The sequence below is a fragment of the Planococcus citri genome, chromosome 2 (genome assembly GCF_950023065.1).
Source record: "Planococcus citri chromosome 2, ihPlaCitr1.1, whole genome shotgun sequence".
NCBI classification, from domain to species: Eukaryota; Metazoa; Arthropoda; class Insecta; order Hemiptera; family Pseudococcidae; genus Planococcus; species Planococcus citri.
Window position 1 is genome coordinate 76,722,006 of NC_088678.1, and position 21,286 is coordinate 76,743,291.

Genomic DNA, 21,286 nt, shown 5'->3' on the forward strand with positions numbered 1-21,286 from the left:
GGGTCATGGGACAAAGGGGGGGAGTAGAAATGAAAAATGTGAACGTATCAACGTGCAATAGGTACATCGAAATTTGTTTTTCAGGTCGTACAATCTGAATTTGATATTTTTTTCCAAGGGGTGAGAGTGATATGTGTATTTGGGGAAAAAGGAAAAATTCATGTGTGTGATACATACGTTGGGTGGTGTTATGTTTAACAAGAGGAGGCGATTAGATAAAATCGAAAATTTGCATGCATATCTACTCTTCAAAATACATTGAGACATTTTTTTAAAAAACTGAAGTTTCCAAAAAGGCACAAAATGATTCAAAATGGATTGAAACTGCCAGCAATCTACTTCGAAATAATTTCTAAAATAGGGTGTCGGCTGTCAACTGAATTTTATCTTTCCACTTCAAACGGGCGCGGAAGAGAGACTTTTTTAAATTTTCACATAAGTACATAATTATACGTATAAAATCAATGCACAAAAATATGTTTCAAACTGAAATGCACCACAGGTTTTATGGCGTTTTTTTGGAAAATGGGAATTTCTGAAAAGTGCAGTGAAATTAGTTTGCAGAGTAAATTTTTGGCTTTCCAACTCCGTTTGATAAAATTTGAAAATTTCAAGTTTCAAAAATCTGCTGAGGACTTGAGTATTATTTTCAAAAAGTCGCTGGAAGCTTCAAAATGACTTGAACCCACGTGAAGTCGTTTTTGGAGAGGGTTAAAATTGGAGAGCAGAGTAGATTTCGGCTTTCCATCTCCATTTGATGAAATTTTGTAGAAATTTCTAGTTTCAAAAATCTCCTGGAGGCTCCAGTGATTTTCATAAAGTCGCTGGAGGCTCAAAAACGACTTGAAATACACCTCCAGTCAACTTCGTAGCCTATTGAAATCAGTTTGCAAAATAAATTCCGGCATTCCAACTCCATTTGATAAAATCTTGTGGGAATTTCAAGTCTCAAAAATCTGCTGGAGGCTCCAGAACTACATACTTAAAACGGGTTGAAACAGTTTTCAATTCATTCGGCAGCTCAAAAATAGGGTGTATCCTAAATTTAAACTTTCTAGGTCACTTTAGTAAAATTTTAATTTTTTGCTTTTATTTTTGGCGTAAATTTGATTTTCATCGAGTAATATCATGTTTCAATCCTAAAATGCAATATTTCTGCAATTTTGAAAAAAAAGGCTGTATTTTTAATAGAAAAATGAGCCTGCAAAGCACAATGGCACTTTTTGGCAAAAAATCGCTGAAACATAGTATACACCACTCCAAAATAAACTTCCCTATGCAGAAGAGAACACACGATATTGCCCGATTATATCAGTTTTGTTCCAAAACATGTTCTGATTTTACACAAAAAACTGTCAACTTTCAACATCAGTGGTATAAAAAATCATCGATATTACTAAAAACTGATTGAATATCGTAAAAGTATAAGTACTTATTTTCGGCTATCGAAATCATTTTTTGCATATGAAAATACACTCAGGCAAACGCGAACAAAACTGGTTTTAAAAAACAGAATGAGCATAGTAGCTGTCTCAGATAGCGTGACGATAACATGCCTATTTTGCTTGGTCTGCTACTGAACTTTTTTTTTTTGAATTACGCCCGTTTTAGAGGGTCTCCTGGCCCATAGTGAGGCGTATAGAATCAATTAATCTCGTTCTCCATTTTTTAAAATGACAATTTTACGAGCTGAAAAAGGTAAGAGAGAAAGTTACTTTTTCGTGCAATTACTAGAACTATAACTTGCCATAACTTTTACACCATCTTGAGAACCATGGTTTTTGGCCCAAATTGTGACAAATTTTATGGGACTTGGATTTTCCAAATGGTCTCAAATTTATGAGCATCTGTTCAGCCTTTTAGATAATTTTGAGTTGACTGGAAAAGCAAACATTTCAAGAACTTACACGTGTAGGTACATATGACTATTTTTAGGAAAATTGAGTGAAATTAATTTTTGAAAGTTTGCTCGCAAATGCGATTTTTTTGTGTAGCCGTTGCCATTTTCCTACGAAAAGTCACTAGGAAATAAATTCCATTAAAACCAACTCCGTGTACATTGAATAGCTCTCTGAAAAAAAATAATTTGGAAAACTGTAATATTTTTATTTATAATCATCTAAAAATAAATTTCTAGCTCTTTTCGAATAGGTATGATGATAAAATTTCATTTAACGCAGTCTTCAATGCAATTTTCAGACAATTTTGCACCTTGAAAATGTGAAAAATGAGAATAACGCGGTTTAAAGTTCGAAAGTTTTTGGAAAGAAATTATTTTTGTTTGTTGCGAAGAAAAAATAAAGTAATTTACAAGAAACATGTACTGCTTATTGGAAATTTTTCGTGATTTTCAATTCAGTATAGAGGGTCTAATTTCAGCTTTCTAGGTAAATTTGGTAAAATTTTGACTTTTCCTCTGATTTTTGGTCTAAATTTGATTTTGAAAAATTCAGCTGATAAATGTTTGCCTGAGCTTTGGATGCACCTCTATAAGGTTTAAAGGATTTCATGCAACTCCTGCACATAAACTGGACGCGAAATTTCAATCGTTACCATGTACCTAGTACCTACAAAAAATGCATTAATCGTAGAAGCAGATAAGATTGTACAACACATTTACAACAAACAAAACGTTTGTCAGAAAAATACGAATCACCAGCATATTTCCAACTAGCAAGACGTTAAAAAAATAGACATGAATTATCATTTCAGGAAATTGGCATCCGATAGATTAAAAAGATGCATGATTTAAACAAATAAAAACCAGCATATAATTTCAGTTTGAATTCAGAGCACTCGTGGGTAAAAATTAACTAGCCCTAATACAGTTTTAAATTAAGAAAGAAAAATTTCAAATTGTTATTCGTGGTGAAGTTTTGAGCCGCGGCGGAGCTTTCTGTAAAAATGAAATCGTTCTGTTTATTATCACCAATATTATTCATCATCATAAGCATCCACCAAATTGCTGGAAATGGCATCCGGTAAGAAAAAATTCATCTTCCATTGTTTTATTACTATAGCTACCTGAATAATTATAAGCATTTAATTTCTCCAACATTGTATCCATCTTATTCTTATGTACATACATACTTTTCAAACCCAATGGCTAAAAATGTGTTCGATTTTGTATCTACTTTGAAAGAGTGCCCTTATCAAAATACGTGACTGGACATAGAGTACACGATCAAGAAGTAAGCATAAAAGGAAAAGCAAAAACAACTAATAAGAAGAAAAAATAATCAATGATAAAATATCATGAAACGAAAAATATGTATTTTTACAGTTGTATGGAACCATTTCAATTGGAACTCCGCCACAAAAAATCAAAGTTCTCTTTGATTGGGAACTTGGTGTGAATCACGTGCTCTCAAGTTATTGCAACGATTCAGTTTGCCGTGCCCGTAAGTCAAAATTATTTCAATAACTCAGCTTCGACGTAAAGATTTTTCAACAAAATGGCAATACTTACTTGATTAGGCGTTCATCAATAGATACTTGGCGCCCACTCAATAATAAAAAAATGAATCAATTGCGCACATGCGTTTTTCCAGTAGGTTTTGGCGAAATTATTTGCATTTTACTCAATAGTCAACTGCGCCTCCAAGAATTCAGGAAGCAACTTGCCATTCCACTTACCTATTTATTTTACCAAAGGGTTCCCAAAATTTGGATCACACAAATCCAAACATGGATACCTATTTGCAGTGCAAGAAATTTCTTTGTGTGGCAACTTTTTCAAAAAGGAGACCCCCCTCAAAACCTATTTTTAGGGCACTCGTATCAAAAGAGGACCTTAAAATGCAGTTGAAATTGAAATATAATCCTAACTCTCTGAGACCCGAGATGGATCTGACGGAGGAAAATCAGAAAATTTCGTTATGAATCGGAAGGAGCATAACTTCGTGAAGCAGATTTTTTTTTAAATTGAGGTTTACTCCAAATTCAATTTTGGAATTTGAGGAAATAGGTATCTAATAAACTAAAAATGGGCATTTTTTCGATTCTGATTTCCAAAATAAACGTTCGATGCAGGAATACAAAAATTTTCCGAAAACACTCTCCAGGTGATTGCAACATAAAAATCAGACAATTTTGAATAATATATTTAGGTACGTCAAAAATTTTCGAAGCCAAAATAAAAAATAATAATACGTAGTATCACTGTTGCAGAAAACCACAGTACTTATGAACACAGAATCTCAGAAACATTCCGAAGTACTAAATATGACTTTGATGAGCTAATAGTGGTGCAGACCTTAGGTGCTGAAGTAACTGATACAATTACAGTAAGTAAGCCCAAAATTACAGGTAGATTTTCAAACACCTACTCATACGACCTCGGTGGGGCTCATTTGAAGCGAATTTCCATCTATTATCGCCCTATTCATGTTCATTTTCATATTCTTGTCCCTTTTCTTAAATATAATGAATCAATGCACATACAAACACCATCTTAGAAAAATGTACTTTCGTAAGAAGGCGCATTCGAGTCTTTTTGAAGTTAAAGAAAAGTGCTCCGAACTGCTCACAATTCTACTTGGGGGTTTCACTATACATACAAGGAGACCAGCCTCATTTGAAAGACCAAAATGAGTTTTTCTGTAAAATGTGGTTATCTAACAATACTTATTCAGCTCAGGAATGAAACATTCTCAAAACATTTGTACAGATATCAATTTCTCACTTTTTAGTAGTTGATTTTTTTTTCGATTTTGAGGGGCTTTATAGCGAACCAACATCATTTGAGAGCCCGGGGAAAGGTTTATCTTGAAAAAGTGTTTATTCATAAGGATTCTGCTCATGAATAAAAATTTTCAAATGATTTAGATAGAAATCAATTTGTCATATTTTTTCATTTTTTCCAAATTTGGGAAGCTCTATACAACAGAGGGGTCATTCCATGTCAATTCGACCAAGAAGTGGAAGGGGGGTCGATGATTTTTTTGAAATTTTTCCCGCGGAAAGACCTTTTGAAGGGATGACAAATGGCGCAAATCACAGCCCTCTAGCTCTTTTTTAAAGACTGCCATGCCAGGGGGTGTCAAAGTTTTCAGTCAACTTGAAATCATCCATTTCAGGAGTGAATTACTCGATACCCGCGGTACCTACCAAAATGGAACTTTTCCCCATAGTTAGGGGTTTTGAAAGGCTTTTTAGTGATATCATAAAAATCAGTGTTGCCACTTTTCTTCATACAAAAAATTAGCTCAAAAAGTTTCAAAACGTAGTTTACGAATCGTTTCGACTCTCAAAAATTCTGAATAAAATATATTGTGGACAATTTTTCATGCTGAAAAATTTGGATGGCATTATTGCATAATGTCGATTTGAAAAAATTGAAAGTTTGCGAAAAAAAATGTGATTTTTTGATTTAAAACATGAAAAAAAGTTTTGACTGGTGAAGTTGACCCATTTGACCACTATTTTTACATAGGTATCTGTTGAAAAATTTGAAAAAATCGTTTCACTCAATGAAAAAAAATTCATCACAAAAAAATCAAAATTCAAAAAACAAACAAATTTTAATTTTTTTTGTTTTTTCATGAATACGTCAGAAAGAGGTCAAAATAAGACAACTGAATAAATTTGATAGAGTGATATTCGGATAGATCGGGGTTAGGTGAAGTAGATGAGAAATACTATCTGGTGGGTTTATAATAATACTTTCTACCTAGAGATTTTCTGATAAATACTCCTAAGGGATTATTTTTGAGGACTTGTATTAATTACTAGGGGGCTACGCCCCCTGGCCGCTTCGCGGCCCAACCCCCGTACTCCCACTCTCAGAAGAGGTTTGCTCCCAAGTATATGCTTCGATTAAAACTTTGGTTAAAATGAAAGATGATAGACGCGAAAGCAAAGCACCGAAGATAGACGGATTAACATTATAACATTAGCAATAGTATGTATCATTCTGTTTCTGTTGAGAATTTCACGCTTCATCGATGTGAATAACTCACAATCCTCGCATTGCACTGAAGAATTCCGTTGTTGGAGGAGGAGTGGGAGGTTTGTATGCGCGCGCATGTCGCGTGATCCTGTCTGGAATAACCGCGATGCGTTGTTCAGTACATTTACGTTGGTGGTTGTGTGTATGCTTGTGTGGGTGTATAAGTACACGCACCATCTTAACGGTTTTCTGTTTCAAGATTCCATAAAAAACGATCAAAATCGCACGATCTGAGCAACTTTTTTCTAATCTGTTTTCACCATTTTACAGAGCATGAAATTTCGAACATTTCCCTCGTTGACAGTACCCATCTAGCGTTTTTAGTTTTCGAGATAATTTAATTCAAAATTGTGTAACTGAAATTCGAAATTTGAATTCAAAATAGCTCAAAAACTAAAAGCCCCAGAGGGGTAATGTAATCAAGGGAAATGTTCAGAAATTAATGCTCTTTAAAATGAGATATTAACCACCTTCCTAGCCTTTTTCGTTCTTGATATATTTGAAAATAATTGAAAAAACGGCAAAAACAGCCCATTTCAACTCAAAATTTGGGCACTTTAATTCCAAAATTTTTGCCCCCGCGTATTTTTCTTATACTCTAGAGAAGTTAAGCTGTCGATTAAAAAAAAAAAATTAGCTCTCTAGATGCCATAGATCGGGCTGGGAATTTTTTCCCGATTTTTCAAGTATTTTTCGGGTATTTATTTTTCTTGCAGCTGTATACTATAGATGGGGTTCAAAGTCATAATTAATTTAAAATAGGTACAATTAACCTAATGCTACACTAAACTAGTAGTTAAGCAGATTTTGTAGTTATTTCTCGAAAAGTTAGTTAAAACTTGGTAAAGACTAAGCATATCAAATAAAGGGGATGATTCATTTTACCTTGATTTGATCAGGCGAACGCAACCTGGACGGGATTTAGGATACATCTCCCGCCTCAACACTGTACACATTCCCTGCTCGTCAGGGTGCTACTAATACTAAGCACGTCGCAGGGTATTGGATTTAGATATATGTTCACGACAGCACACTTATGAACCCATGTATGGGTTAATCTTGCATAAGAAGTGAACCAGTAGGTTTACCAGCCTGGCTCACTTCGTAAAGGCTAAAGTTACATAACAAGTGAGCCACCTGTTTCAAACTAGTTTTGTCAAAGTTAGCTGCGCGCACCAAATGTTTCTCAGAGATGTTCGTTAGATGTAGTACTAACATGAGGCCTATAGAATAGGAAGTACTGGTCGGCATACCCAAAGCCCTGTTGAAATTGGGTATGCACGATGATAAATTTGACTAATGATTTTTCTGCATTTTATTGCTCTATGGGAATACTGTTGATACCAAAAATTTTGATGTGGTTCAGACTATTTGACAACCAAGCAATTTTCACAAAATTCAATATAGTTCAAAAAATTTTTAAATTTTTTTGAAAAAATTTTCTCCAAAAATTTTTTATTCTGTTTCTTGGTACAGATAAATTATATATTTCAATGACTGTGCAATTAGAATTTCGATTAGTTAATTAGAACAGAAATTGAAAATGATTTTAAAAATTTTGAAATTTTGAAAAATTGGCTCATAAGCCTACCGCGATGCCTATATATACATTGCCAGGGGTCGAATTCCTCAAGATCCGGATCGAATGAGGTCTTCTCCAAAATTCCATTAATCAATCGACATAACGTGATTAATGTTGATAAAACATATTAACCTCGCAGTGGGTTACATCAAAAAGCTAGCGGATTAGATCTTTAAGGGATTATAATCGGCAATAAATTACTGAGGGTAGGAACCGAACATCGAATTAGCACTTGCAATTACCGAAACGAAGCACAGAACCATCCTTAAGGGGGCTCATACTTAGTGAGAGAATTTACATTAACATTACACTTTTTGAAAATATTTTCAAGTCCAGCCTGTGAAGCAGACTGTCAGAGATTCGTTCTATGTACACTTTTACCAAAAAGAGAGATCGCCGAGATGGTCTGTGCAATGGGTTATATAGGCGAAAGTTCAAGGATTTGTCTCCGAGCTTGGAGCGACCTACGCTCGGAGATATTCGTACACGTTACCTTGGGCTCCAGAAATGTAGGAGAAATACGTTAAACTTCTTCGAAAGAGGGGTTACGATATAACCTCCGACGAGAGGTTATTGTCCTACCTCTCTACGGAGTTAAGGCATATCTGCTCCTTACAAATTTCAACTTTTTTTGATGTTTGGAATCGAAAATTGAATTTTTTCGAATTTTGATTTTTTTTGTGATGTGTTTATTTCATCGAGTGAAACGATTTTCTCAGCTTTTTCAACAGATACGTAAAAATGATATGATATGGATGGTACTTGCCACTGAAAGGAGACTGTCATCCAGTAATCCACTGCTGAAATTGATGCTATTTCAAATTCACTAAAAACTTTGACACCCCCTAGCAGCCTTTAAAAAAGGGCTAGATGGCTGCTATTTGCGCCATTGGTCATCCGTTCGGAAGGACTTCCGCGGGAAAACTTTCTAAAAAATGGCCGCCTCCACCACTTCTTGGTCGAATTGACGGATGGAATGACCCAGAGTCAACATCATTTGAGGGTCCAATAAAGGTTTTGTTTTGAAAAGGGGGTTATGTAGAGCAATTTTAATGTGGAAATGAGATAGTTTCAAAAAAAATCCCTGATTCTGATCACCCAATTTTCATTTTTTCTGATTTTTTTTTTCAATTTTGAAGGGTTCCATTGTAGGAGACCAATACGGTTTGAAGGGTCAAGGAAACTTTATTCTTGAAAGGGGATTATTAAGTAATTACACTAGGCAACAATTTTTGACTTTTTTCGTGTGTTCGGGTTGAAAATGGGCTTAATCGATAGTTTAGACCCTAAAACAAAAAACAGAGTGGGATTTTTCAATTTGAATTGTTTTTGTGGTCAGGAGAGATGATCAAAGTTTCAAAAATGGCCGTTTTTGCCTCATTTCACGAGTTTCTGGCGACACCAGTATTATTTTTCGAAAAAAACCAAGGTCATATTCGGATTCTACGCACTTTTTTAAGTAAACATCTTTCCCGGATTTTCGATTTTCGAAGTTTCAAGCGCATACGGACGATTTTTGTTTGTAACATATTTTAAAACTCGGAGCGCGCGACGCTGGCGTTACTCCACCACGTAATCGTGGCTCGGAACCGTGTTCGCGCGGGCGAGGCTCTCGCTCCAAAGTAAACCTCATGAAAGAAGTCTTTGTTGTCTCCATAAACTAACATAACTTATTTACTAAATTTGTACTCTATGATATGCTTATTTTATTGTAGATAAATAATATCCAGATACCAGACGTACCATTTTATGTAACTAAGAGCTCTGATTTATTCAAAAGTAAACCATACGATGGTATTGTGGGATTAGGTTATCATAGCCAAATATTAGACTACTGCAAAAAAATTGGATTCCAGAGAAAAGTTTCGTTGTACATCCAGTACGTTCATTTCTATGTTAAATATCAAATTCAAATTTGCTCCTAAAATAGAATACTTTGGTATACCTATACTTGATAATTTTAACCTTTCCCTTTCGTCTGCGTGATGGAAAGGAAAGTGAAATTTTCCCATCGTTTAATATTAATTGGTTATCCTAGGGACAATAATACCTCTGAATTGATGTTATGTGGCGAAGACGAGACAAAGTTTCGGGGTAACTTGAAATACTTTACTGCAGATTATCAACTATTTTCTGATTCAGGATGGAACATTAATGCGACGATGCAAAGGTATATCTTGGTAGAATAAAACGGTACTTTAATATTCACTCTCACTAGTCGCTCGACACACAAATCACTTCATTTTACTAGTCAAATAAAATACCATTCTAGTTATTTGTTCATTTTTAAACAGTGTTTTTTTGCGTCATGCCGAAGAATACGCTTCAACAATGGAATTCCCAAGTACTCTTTTCATACTCAATCCTAGCTCGTCATACATTACAGGGCCAGAAAAATACATGGAGAAAATCTACAAAGCGTTGAACACCACAATATCTAAAATTAGTAACTTGACGAAAGAGGTTATAAAACAGTCATATAATTGATGTTATATTTTTCAGCCATTGGCTTCAATTTTTTCATACATTCAAGCTGAATAATATATTCTTGCACATAATTATAAAATAATTGTTTATGTACTTGAAAACAGGTCGACTGCAAAAACATTCATACATTACCGAATATCACGTTCAGAGTTGGTAACAATAATTTCACTCTTACAGGAAATGATTACATCAAACAGGTATGACATGTATAGCCTATAGTTATTCATGGTCAACCATAAGTTAAGCACCTGACAGAGGGAAGGCAAAGAAACAAACTCCAATTTGGAACTTTCGAAAAAAAAATATTTGAACAAATTGATTCTTTATCGATAAAGGAACCGAATATGATATTTGCCCTGGGCCTGATTGGGCCATCGACAGCCCCGCGAGATAAGCTATAAAACTCGAATGCAACTAATTATTTCCACAGGTGACGCAAAATGATCAACAGGTCTGCATTCTTCGGTTGAAATCACACAAATACGAAACCAGCAACTGGGTTCTAGGAAACGTTTTCAACAGAAAGTTTTACACTGTATTCGATGCGGAGACGAACACAATTGGATTCGCCGAAAGCATTCATGATGGGTCTGCTTAGATGATTTTACTTGTTTGATCGGAAGATGAAGTAACGTCTTGAATACTTACCTATCTACATATTAGTCCCTATATTCCAAGGTTAAAATATGAATATGTAAAATGAAAACATAGTTAAAACTATACCTACCCATTGTATGCATTTGTTTCAAATTAATAAAGTAATTTTAATGATATATTTAAATTTGCTCAGATATGAGAACACTAAAATTCTCAGCACAACCAAAAATAAATCAGTATTCAACTGAGATATGAAAGATCAGGCAAAAATGTATCGTCTGTCAAAACTTCAAGCGCTAAAGTACTTTTTTCGATTTTTGGTGAATTTTTGAAAATCAAATTTGGGCCAAAAATAAAAACCATCAAAATTTTACCAAATTGACCAAAACAGCTGAAATTTGGCATATACCTACCCTATTTTCGACATGCCAAATCGATTGGAAACTGTTTCAAACCGTTTTGAATAATTCTGGAGCCTCCACAGCAGGAGAATTTCAAGTCGTTTTTGGAGTCTCCAGCGACTTTTTGAAAATTACTGGAGCCTACAGTAGATTTTTTAAATTTGAAATTTCCCCAAAATTTCAAAGAATGGAGATCGAAAGCCGAAATTCATTCTACAAACTAGTTTCAATACGCTCCGAAGTCGACTGCTGGTGGATTTCAAGTCGTTTTGGAGCCTCCAGCGACTTTTTGAAAGGTTGTATGGCGTTTTTTTTGTTGGAAAATTCAAGTTTTCAAAAAGTAGCTGGAAGCTTCAAAACCATTTGAAACCACCATACAGTCGACTTCATATCTCATATCGTATTGAAATTATTTGCGATGTAAATTTTAGCTTGCTAACTCCATTTGATAAAATTTTGTGGGAATTTCAAGTTTCAAAAATCTGCTGGAGGCTCCAGAAATGTTCTAAACGGTTTGTAACAGTTTCCAATCGATTTGGCATGTCGAAAATAGGTTATATGCCAAATTTCAGCTTTTTTGGTCAATTTGGTAAAATTTTGATTGTTTTCCACATTTTTGGCCTAAATTTGATTTTCAAAAATTCACCAAAAATCGAAAAAGGCACTTTAGCACTTGAAATTTTGACAGGTGATGAATTTTTGCCCGATCTTTCGATCCACCGTTGAACGGTTTAAAAAATTTCGTGCAAGTCCTATGTTGGAACAAAGAATCTGCGATTTCGGCTGACTTGTCAATCAAAATGACCGCCATTTCGTAAGTAGAGCCACTTTATTTTTAGAAGTGCTAGCTTCCCCTTAAGAAAGAAGTTGTCCCAGAGGATCGACGGAGGAGGGTGCAATAGATCCTTATGCGGGCTCCCCGACTATGTGATAGGATGCGTTGCCCAGTTGGCGGAATCATCTAAAAGTTGAGATTTGAAAAAAAATCTTATTGGAAAATGAAATTTTCAAAAAAGCTCCAATGTGACATTACCGACAAAAAACACAAATATAATATGAGGATTTGTGAGAGGCAGGATGCCCGTAACCGCCTTAGCGATTATTAGTATAACTCCCTTTTTACATAATATTACTCGATCTATTTATAGGGAGATACTTCGTTACTTGCTCTCTCTATAATTACACCTATACTGGAAGTAAGGGGAACGTGGGGGATTCTCGGCTCGTGGATCCGGCAGCAACTGTTGCAAGATCGCGAGCAAGGCTCTTCACTTAGCACCGGAATCTCGAGCTCTCTGGAGCTAAGTCAACGTTGTAAATATGTATTCTCGCTTCGGCACCGGAAAATGTGAAAGTGCTTGGTACTTAATACCAAGTACCATTTATCGTATTTGACCCACTTCTAGCGTGGTAATTAGTGTTTCTCTGAACATATTGATTACCGACGTAATCAATATGGACCTTTTGGATGCACATTTGATCACCCCGGGCATCAAAGGCATTTCTCGCATTTACATCGAACCTCGTGTAGTACGTACCTATCAAAGTACCTAGTATTAGTGGATACACCGATTGGATAGGTAATGTGTACAGTGTCTTTGGTAAGTATTGAAAAATACTTAATTGGACCCGATGGTTCCCTCAATTAATTATAATTAGTTTTAGTTAATTGAATTAGTCGAAGTAGGAATATACTATTTGTGACACCTACCCAAATTAACTCATAGTGATTGTAACTTCATCGCAGTCATTGGTGACATTCTGATTAATTATGTATTAGGTATTCACTTAATACGTAATTGATTAGGATTCTTTCCTGATCTAAGTCGTAATGGCAGGTAACGCACTTGACCATTTCATTATGTTCATACATGTGTAGTTTGTAATTGCTTTCTACGTACTTTCTTATATGTAACTAATGTGTAATAAAAACATTTTAGTAGTCATCACGAATGTCTTTTATTGCGATTAGAGTACATACGTGATTGGTTTAGGCAAGATTATCTACCCCATATCATCTCTCGAGCTATCCAGGAACATAGTAATTATTCCCCACGTAAGGAATAATTTCTATCCCGCTCCAGTAGGAATTAAATACAACGATTCCCACCATCTAGATAATTCATCCCCTAACTATATCAGATTTAAAAAAAAGGAAAAAAAAATAGATCAGAAACATTGATCAAAAGCACTTTAATTGGCCTGCGTTGCCTCTGAAATCTACACATTGAATTTGGTCAAAATCATAAAACTTTTTTTTTTTTTTCAAGATCTACCCTAACGCACTCAACGTCAGGGCGCTTTCTGTAAAAATGAAGTCATTCTGTTTATTACCACTAATATTATTCATGATAAGCATCCACCACATCGGAGGAAATGGCATCCGGTAAGAAAAATTAATGTTCCATTGTATACATCTTTTTCTTATATACTTTTCAAAACCAATAGCTAAAAATGTGTTCAATTTTGGTGATTTGAAAGAGTGCCATTATCAAAATATGAGCCTGGAGATGAAGCATACGACCAAGGAGTAAGCATAAAAGCAAAAACATCAAATAAGAAAAAAAAATAATCAATATTGAAATCAATAATATGTAAATCATGAAATGAAAAATATTTTACAGTTTTATGGAACTATATCATTTGGAAGCCCACCACAGAAAATCAACGTTTCCTTTGATTGGAAAACTAATGGAATGTGGGTGCTCTCGAGTTATTGCAACGATTCAGTTTGCCGCACCCGTAAGTCAAAAGTATTTCAATACTCAGCGTCGACGTAATGATTACAGATATTTTTCAGCAGGTTTTTTTTTACTCGGAGCATGCGAAAAGAAAACAGCTTATATCACGATATAATAATGATAATAATCCATAGTACCTATCACTGTTACAGAAAATCACAGTACTTATAACCACAAAATCTCGAAAACTTTCCGAAGTGTACATGACTTTGATACACAAGTTTGGAAACTGCGCTTTGGTGCTCGAGTAACTGATGCAATTACAGTAAGTAGGCCCAAAATTAACAGGTAAGTACATTTTCAAGCACCTATACGACTTCGGTGGAGGCTCATTTTAAGCGAAATTTCATCTATATTATCGTTCGATAAGTCCATTTTCATTTTCACAAATCTATCCAAGTTGTCATTCATCTTAAACAAAGTTAGTACAGTCGATAAGGGGTTGAACCCCAACAAAATTGCCACAAAAGATTTTTTTGCTTCAAAATGTCTAGGATGGTGTCCTAAACAACATATCCGGAGCCGCCCCCGATCCAGCTGGTGCGTCCCCCCTACAGTGGATCATAGCCCCCCCAAAACACGTTTTTTTGCCATTTTCTCCCCCGCGTTGCATTTTAGCGACAAATGAGGTTGAATACAAGAATCTACGTCAAATTTCCGATCTAATGATGTATCAACTTTCCTTGTACGTTCAAGGGGGGTGGAACTACAGCCATTCAAAAAAGGGGGGGTTTCCTGAAAAATACATAAAGGCTATAGGCGTCTAAGAGGGGTGAAATGGTCTCCGAAAGCGTTCGAGTTGATATTAGCATGGAAGGTGAGTACCATTGAGACACTTCCGCATGAAAAATTTCAGATCAACAACCCCTCCCCTTTTTGAGGAACCCCCCTTTTCTAAAATTTCAATAACACTTTTCTCAGCCCCATTTCAACCGATTTTGAAAATTTTTCAGTATGTTGTGGACATTCTTAGGAGGTACCCTCACATAAATTTTCAGCCACCTCCCCTCATATTTACCCAATATGAAATTGAAGAAACGAATCTGATCAGCGAACATGGTTCAATTTTTCACACTCTACAACTTTTGTTTCGAGCTTTTTTCTCTATCTTCAATTTTTAGGTGACTGTCAAAAACTGGTATAATGAACCGGTTTCAAAATGTGATAAAATAAAATTGTGTAATTTTTCACGCTCTAAAAATTGTGTTTCAGCTTTTTTCTCGATCTTCAATTTTTAGGTGACTAAAACTGGTTTCTAAATGCAAACTAATGAACCGGTTTTAAAATTTCATTGAACAAAATTGTGTAATTTTTCACGCTCTGCAACTTTTGTTTCGAGCTTTTTTCTCTATCTACATTAATTTTTAGGTGATTGTCAAAACTGGTTTCTAAATGCGAATCATTGAACTGGTTTCAAAATGTGATTAGACGGAATTCTGTACTTGACTTTTCACGCTCTCCAACTTATGTTTCAAGCATTTTTCTCGATTTACAATTTTTAGGTAATTTTTGAAAACTGGTTGCAAATTACTGAACCGGTTTCAAAATCTGATCAGTGAAAATGGTTCAATTTTTCACACTCTAAAAATTTTGTTTCAGCTTTTTTCTCCATCTTCAATTTTTAGGTGACTAAAACTGGTTTCTAAATGCAAACTAATGAACCGGTTTCAAAATGTGATTGAACAAAATTGTGTAATTTTTCACGCTCTACGACTTTTGTTTCAAGCTTTTTTCTCCATCTTCAATTTTTAGGTGACTGTCGAAAACTGGTTGCTGAATGCAAACTAATGAACCGGTTTCAAAATGTGATAGAACAAAATTGTGTTATTTTTCACGCTCTACAACTTTCGTTTCAGGCTTTTTTTCTCTATCTACAATTTTACAGTAGGTACCTAATTTTTTTATAACTGGTTGCAAATTACCGAACCGGTTTCAAAATCTGATCAGCGAAAATGATTCAATTTTTCACACTCTACGTACAACTTTTGTTCCAAGCATTTTTCTCTATCTACATTAATTTTTAGGTGATTGTCAAAAACGGGTTTCTAAATGCGAATCATCGAACCGGTTTCAAAATGTGTCAATGTGATTAGACAGAATTCTGTACTTGACTTTTCACGCTCTCCAACTTTTGTTTCAAGCTTTTCTCTCTGTCTCCAATTTTTAGGTGACTAAAACTGGTTTCTAAATGCAAATCAATAAACCGGTTTCAAAACATGATTGAACAAAATTGTATTATTTTTCATGCTGTACAACATTTGTTTCAAGCTTTTTTCTCGATCTCCAATTTTTTTGGTAATTTTTGATAAGTGGTTGCAAATTAATGAACCCGGTTTCAAAATCTGATCAGCGAAAATGATTTAATTTTTCACGCTCTACAACTTTTGTTGCAAGCTTTTTTCTCTCTCTCCAATTTTCAAGTGATTGTCAAAAACTGGTTTTCAAATGCGACCTGATAAACCGGTTTCAAAATGTGATTGAACAAAATTGTGTAACTAATTTTTGCACGCTCTACAACTTTTGTTGCAAACTTTTTTCTCTATCAACAATTTTTGGGTAATTTTTTGAAAACTCGTTGCAAATTAATCAACCGGTTTCAAAAACTGATCAGCGAAGAAAATTGTTCAATTTTTCACACTCTACAACTTTTGTTCCAAGCTTTTTTCTCTATCTTCAATTTTTAGGCGACTGTCAACAACTGCTTTCTGAATGCGAAACCAATGAACCAGTTTCAAAATGTGATTAGATGGAATAGTGTAATTTTTCACGCTCTACAACTTTTGTTCCAAGCTTTTTTCTCGATTTCCAATTTTTAAGTAATTTTTGATAACTGGTTGCAAATTAATGAACCAGTTTCAAAATCTGATCTGCAAAAATGGTTCAAGTTTTCATACTCTACAACTTTTTTTTCAAGCTTTTTTCTCAATCTTCAATTTTTAGGTGACTAAAACTGGTTTCTAAATGCAAATCAATGAACCCGTTTCAAAACGTGATTGAACAAACTTATGTTATTTTTCACGCGGTACAACATTTGTATCAAGCTTTTTTTTCGATCTCCAATTTTTCGGTAATTTTTGATAACTGGTTGCAAATTAAAGAACCGGTTTCAAAATCTGATCAGCAAAAATGGTTCAATTTTTCACACACTACAACTTTTGTTCCAAGCTTTTTTCTCTCTCCAATTTGTAGGTGATTGTCAAAAACTAGTTTTTGAATGCGAACTGATGAACCGGTTTCAAAATGTGATTAGACGGAATTGTGTAATTTTTCACGCTCTACAACTTTTGTTTTAAGCTTTTTTCTCTATCTACAATTTTTGGGTATTTTCTGTTGACTGGTTGCAAATTAATGAACGAGTTTCAAAAAATTCATAGGTACCACGTTTTTGTAGTCTTAGTGTGTAGAAAACATAGCGCCAATAAGAACCAGTTTGAATTTTTTGACCAAACTGGTTTCTTAATTTTTGGACACCTCGAGCACGGGCCTGAAATTTTCAAGGTCACTTCTGAAAACCATTTTTTTCATTTTCCCCCTATTCAACGCCGCTTCATTCATCTCGCTAGCTCTTTCCACTTAGTATTAAAAGCAACCCGGCACTACTTTTGTGTCATAATAGGTACTTATTAATTTTACTCTGTGATACGCTAATTTACTTATTGCAGATAAATTATATCCAGATATATAACGTAACATTTTTTGTAACTGCGAGCTCGGAGGCATTCAACGGTAAACCATACGATGGTATTGTGGGATTGGAATTAGAAAACGATTTTATACAAATCTGCAAAAAAATTGGACGGAAGAATGAATTTTCACTCTACATCAAGTAAGTTCATTTTTTTGGGTATAAGGTGGAGCACATGAACTTCATACATGTGTACTGCACAAAACTTGAAACTTGAATCACATACATATTTACCAAATTCACAGATTAGGTAGTTGAACCGCAACAGGACTAGCAGAATTCCAGAAATTATAAAATTACAACACTTATTTAATTCAACAAAACTGTATTACCCGAACTTATTACAACTTCGTTACATTAACTACTCATTGTTATTGTTTAATCAATTGATAGAAATGTAAAATTTGCTCTTAAAACAGGATACTTTGGTATACCTACCTGATAATTTTAGCCCTTCGCTTTTTGATCTCTGCGATCGAAAGGAAAGAGAACCTCTCCTTTGTATAGTAATTGGTTACCTTATTCTACAGGGACAATAATACTTCTGAATTGATGTTATGCGGGGAAGACAAGACAAAGTTTCGGGGTAACTTGCGATACGTTACTGTAGCTGGTAAACAACCTTCAGAATGGGATGTTGCGATGCAAAGGTAAGTCCTACCAGTACAATAAAACGCAACTTTATTCACTCGAGTGATCAAATGCATGCAACATTAGTCCAAAAATCACTTTATTTTATTACTTAGTCTAATAAAATACCATTCTATTTTTTCACTTTTCAACAGTGTTTTGTTGCATCATGACGATGATGCTTCAACAATGGAATTCCCAAGTCTTCGTTTCACTCTCAACCCTAGCTCGTCATACATTACAGGGCCAGGACATTACATTGAAAAAATTCACAAAGCGTTAAACGCCACAACATCGAAGATCAGTAACTTAAAGGAGGTTAACATAATCATTTACCCACTAGATTTTTTCCAGCCATTGGCTTTTTTTTCTACATTTAAGCTGCATAATATTTTCTCGAACATAATTAATAGAATTAATTGTTTATGTACCCGATTCGCGCAGTGGCAATTTGATTGGCACTTTTTTTTGCCATTCTTGGCAAAAGAGTGGTAAAGCTCAAATTGAAATGAAAACCAGACGAAAATGCCAGTGATGGCAATTTTGAAAACTTGCTACAATACAGATTACACTCTGCTTATGCTAGTTTTGACAAAATTTTGCCAACGTTTACAATATTTTGCCAATAGTGACAAAACTTTGTCCGTTAAATTTCAAAAAATAATCTATTCGCAGAAGTGGGGAAGATAAGATGAGATTAGGCAGAGTCGAGCGCATGTTCTACTCTGCCTCGTTGGTTACTTCATACTTTGGTTCAGTTTTCAGTTGATGGTGAAGTAGTGAACACGTTGTACAGAAATTTGGTTATAATTGATGCGTGAAAATGTCGTCTGGAAGTCGAAGATGAATCGGTAAGTACCATACATCTGTATACATCTATCATGGGATAGGTACCATGACTTTTGTTTTATCTTGGTGTGGGTATTTGTAACTTCCTATACCTATGCACGTATGTATTTTGCGAATTGATTGCAAGTGATTCAGACGTTATGTTACAGTGATCGTTGAGGAAATCACATCATCTGGTAGGTATCATAACTTGGGTGTATTTATGCTCACCATGTACCAGCCAAGTCTTTAGATTATGCAGTTTCCATAATGATAGTCTAATGAAAACAATACTGTAACAACGTCTGAATCACTTGAAAACCAAATTACATAATATGCGTGTACCTACTTACAACAAGATAAAACAAAGCATATGGTACTAATGCTACAATGAATGTATACAGGTACATATAATTAGGTACAGATTGATTTTCGACTTCAGACATTAATTGCATCATTCCCTGCAACTTTGACCGTTAAAATAAACGATTTTCAAATTTCAAATGTGTTCTTTACAGGTACCTACATCAATTGCCATAGGATTGCCACTGAGTGGCAAAATCATTGGCAAAATAATTGCCAATGAGATTGCCAGCAGTGGTAAAACAGAGGCAAAATAATTGCCAATTAAATTGTCACTAGTGGCAAAACGGTGGCAAAACATTTACCAATGAGATTGCCACCAGTGGCAATCTTATTGGCAAAATTTAATCTTTTGCCACATTGGCAAAGTTAAAATGCTGTCTTCTCATTGGTTGGAGCTTTGCCATTATATTGCCTTTTTTTTGCCATTAGTACACCTAGTGGCATTGGCAAAATATTTTGCCATTTGCGCGAATCGGGTATGTACTTGAAAACAGGTTGACTGCAAAAACATTCATACGTTACCGAATATCACATTTAGAGCTGGTAACAATAATTTCACTCTTACAGGAAATGATTACATCAAACAGGTATGACAGTATTGCCTATAGCTGTTATTCATGGTTAACCATAAGTTATAAGGTCCTTACAGAGGGAAGGCAAAGAAACAAACTCATTTTTTGCAACAAATTTCGAAAAAAAAATTATTTCAGCAAATCGATTTTTCATCGATAAGGGAACCGAAAATAATAGGTATTCGCTCTGTGCCTGATTAGGCTGCATGTCGACAGCCCCGGACGCATTAGGTCAATCGAGATAAACAATAAAACTGAAATGCAATTAATTATTTCCACAGGTGACGCAAAATGATCAACAGGTCTGCATAGTTCAGTTGACATCACACGAGGCCTCAGAATTATGGATTATAGGAAACGTTTTCAATAGGAAGTTTTACACTGTATTTGATGAAGAGATGAAAAGAGTTGGATTCGCCGAAAGCATTCATGATGGGTCTGCTTAGATACCTAGGTATATCATCTTCCTCGTTTGATGGGAAAATGAAGTACCGTTTTTTAGTACTTACCTACATAATATTATTAATAGGTAAAATGAAAACTATTCGTAGTTTAAACTATATACTCATTGTATTTTGTTTCAAATTAATAAAGTACGAGTAATTATAAAAATGCCTTCAAATTGCTCAGAGATGATGATACTAAAATTCTCGTCAAGACCAAAAAATGAATCAGTATTCAACTGACACTGAGGCATGGGTCATTCCATGTCAATTCGACCAACGTTGATTTCGCTAAAACATTGTTTACAATATCTACCCACCAAATAAGTAAGAAATCGGCAATCAATTTGGTTCCAGCCCCCTCAGGGAGCGGGTGGGAAGAGGCATCCATTATTTTCACATTGCCTCGAGATATTCAAATACAGCAGCGCATTCCTCTAAAGCTACTTATGATACTTTGATCAAAACAGATTTCACAGTTCCAAAGAGCATTGCATTTTGAAATTTTCAAAAGTTGAAAATTGAACTTTCAAATAGAAAGTTCAAATTTCAAAACGACGCTGTAAGTGGAAGATACCACTTAAAATTCTGAAAAAAAAATCCTAAATGTAACTACCATTTGATGCCTTTTCGAAATATTCGATTTTCGAGATGGGATCTTTTAATGGAGGGGAGCACCCCCTCCGAAAAATTTAGGCGAAACGTTTTTTAAAAAATCCGGAGCATGTGATACATCGAATTGTATGTTTTTGGTAATGCTGAACACGACGAATATGACGTCCAAAATTGTCATTATCATTTACTTAGACACTTTATTATTATTTACCAGATACTACCTACATACATATCTTTTGAAACTGGACCATTTTTCCCAAAACAGGGTGAGAGGGCCTACAGCGAAAAATCCACGATTTTTTTTCTGAAAATGCACAGCCATTGACAACTCATATACCCTCTTCAAAAGCCCCCCACACGTGAAATTTTTTCTGAGCCACTTTCAACTC

At 34.9% G+C, this 21,286-nt stretch overlaps 2 protein-coding genes across 2 annotated transcripts; both read left to right on the forward strand.

Moving 5' to 3' along the window:
• The first annotated feature begins 2,760 nt into the window (after positions 1-2,760).
• Positions 2,761-10,792, forward strand: LOC135837804 (uncharacterized). The gene is made up of 9 exons (XM_065353198.1): positions 2,761-2,981; positions 3,143-3,191; positions 3,284-3,401; positions 4,171-4,286; positions 9,248-9,411; positions 9,571-9,702; positions 9,827-9,995; positions 10,124-10,216; positions 10,450-10,792. Exons 1-9 carry the CDS (start codon positions 2,905-2,907, stop codon positions 10,615-10,617), a joined length of 1,086 nt encoding a protein of 361 aa, XP_065209270.1. The 5' UTR covers positions 2,761-2,904; the 3' UTR covers positions 10,618-10,792.
• Positions 10,793-13,294: 2,502 nt separating this feature from the next.
• Positions 13,295-20,451, forward strand: LOC135837806 (chymosin-like). The gene is made up of 9 exons (XM_065353200.1): positions 13,295-13,403; positions 13,499-13,547; positions 13,642-13,759; positions 13,911-14,023; positions 17,421-17,584; positions 17,974-18,093; positions 18,229-18,391; positions 19,762-19,854; positions 20,121-20,451. Exons 1-9 carry the CDS (start codon positions 13,330-13,332, stop codon positions 20,283-20,285), a joined length of 1,059 nt encoding a protein of 352 aa, XP_065209272.1. The 5' UTR covers positions 13,295-13,329; the 3' UTR covers positions 20,286-20,451.
• The last annotated feature ends 835 nt before the right edge of the window (positions 20,452-21,286 follow it).

Bases quoted from the DNA above. Each gene is read 5' to 3' on its own strand.
- LOC135837806 (XM_065353200.1), top strand. From the start codon at position 13,330: ATGAAGTCATTCTGTTTATTACCACTAATATTATTCATGATAAGCATC. The intron at 13,548-13,641 runs GTAAGCATAAAA...AATATTTTACAG, and splicing joins ATGAAGCATACGACCAAGGA to TTTTATGGAACTATATCATT. The intron at 17,585-17,973 runs GTAAGTTCATTT...CTTATTCTACAG, and splicing joins GAATTTTCACTCTACATCAA to GGACAATAATACTTCTGAAT.
- LOC135837804 (XM_065353198.1), top strand. From the start codon at position 2,905: ATGAAATCGTTCTGTTTATTATCACCAATATTATTCATCATCATAAGC. The intron at 3,192-3,283 runs GTAAGCATAAAA...GTATTTTTACAG, and splicing joins ATAGAGTACACGATCAAGAA to TTGTATGGAACCATTTCAAT. The intron at 3,402-4,170 runs GTAAGTCAAAAT...TCACTGTTGCAG, and splicing joins CGATTCAGTTTGCCGTGCCC to AAAACCACAGTACTTATGAA.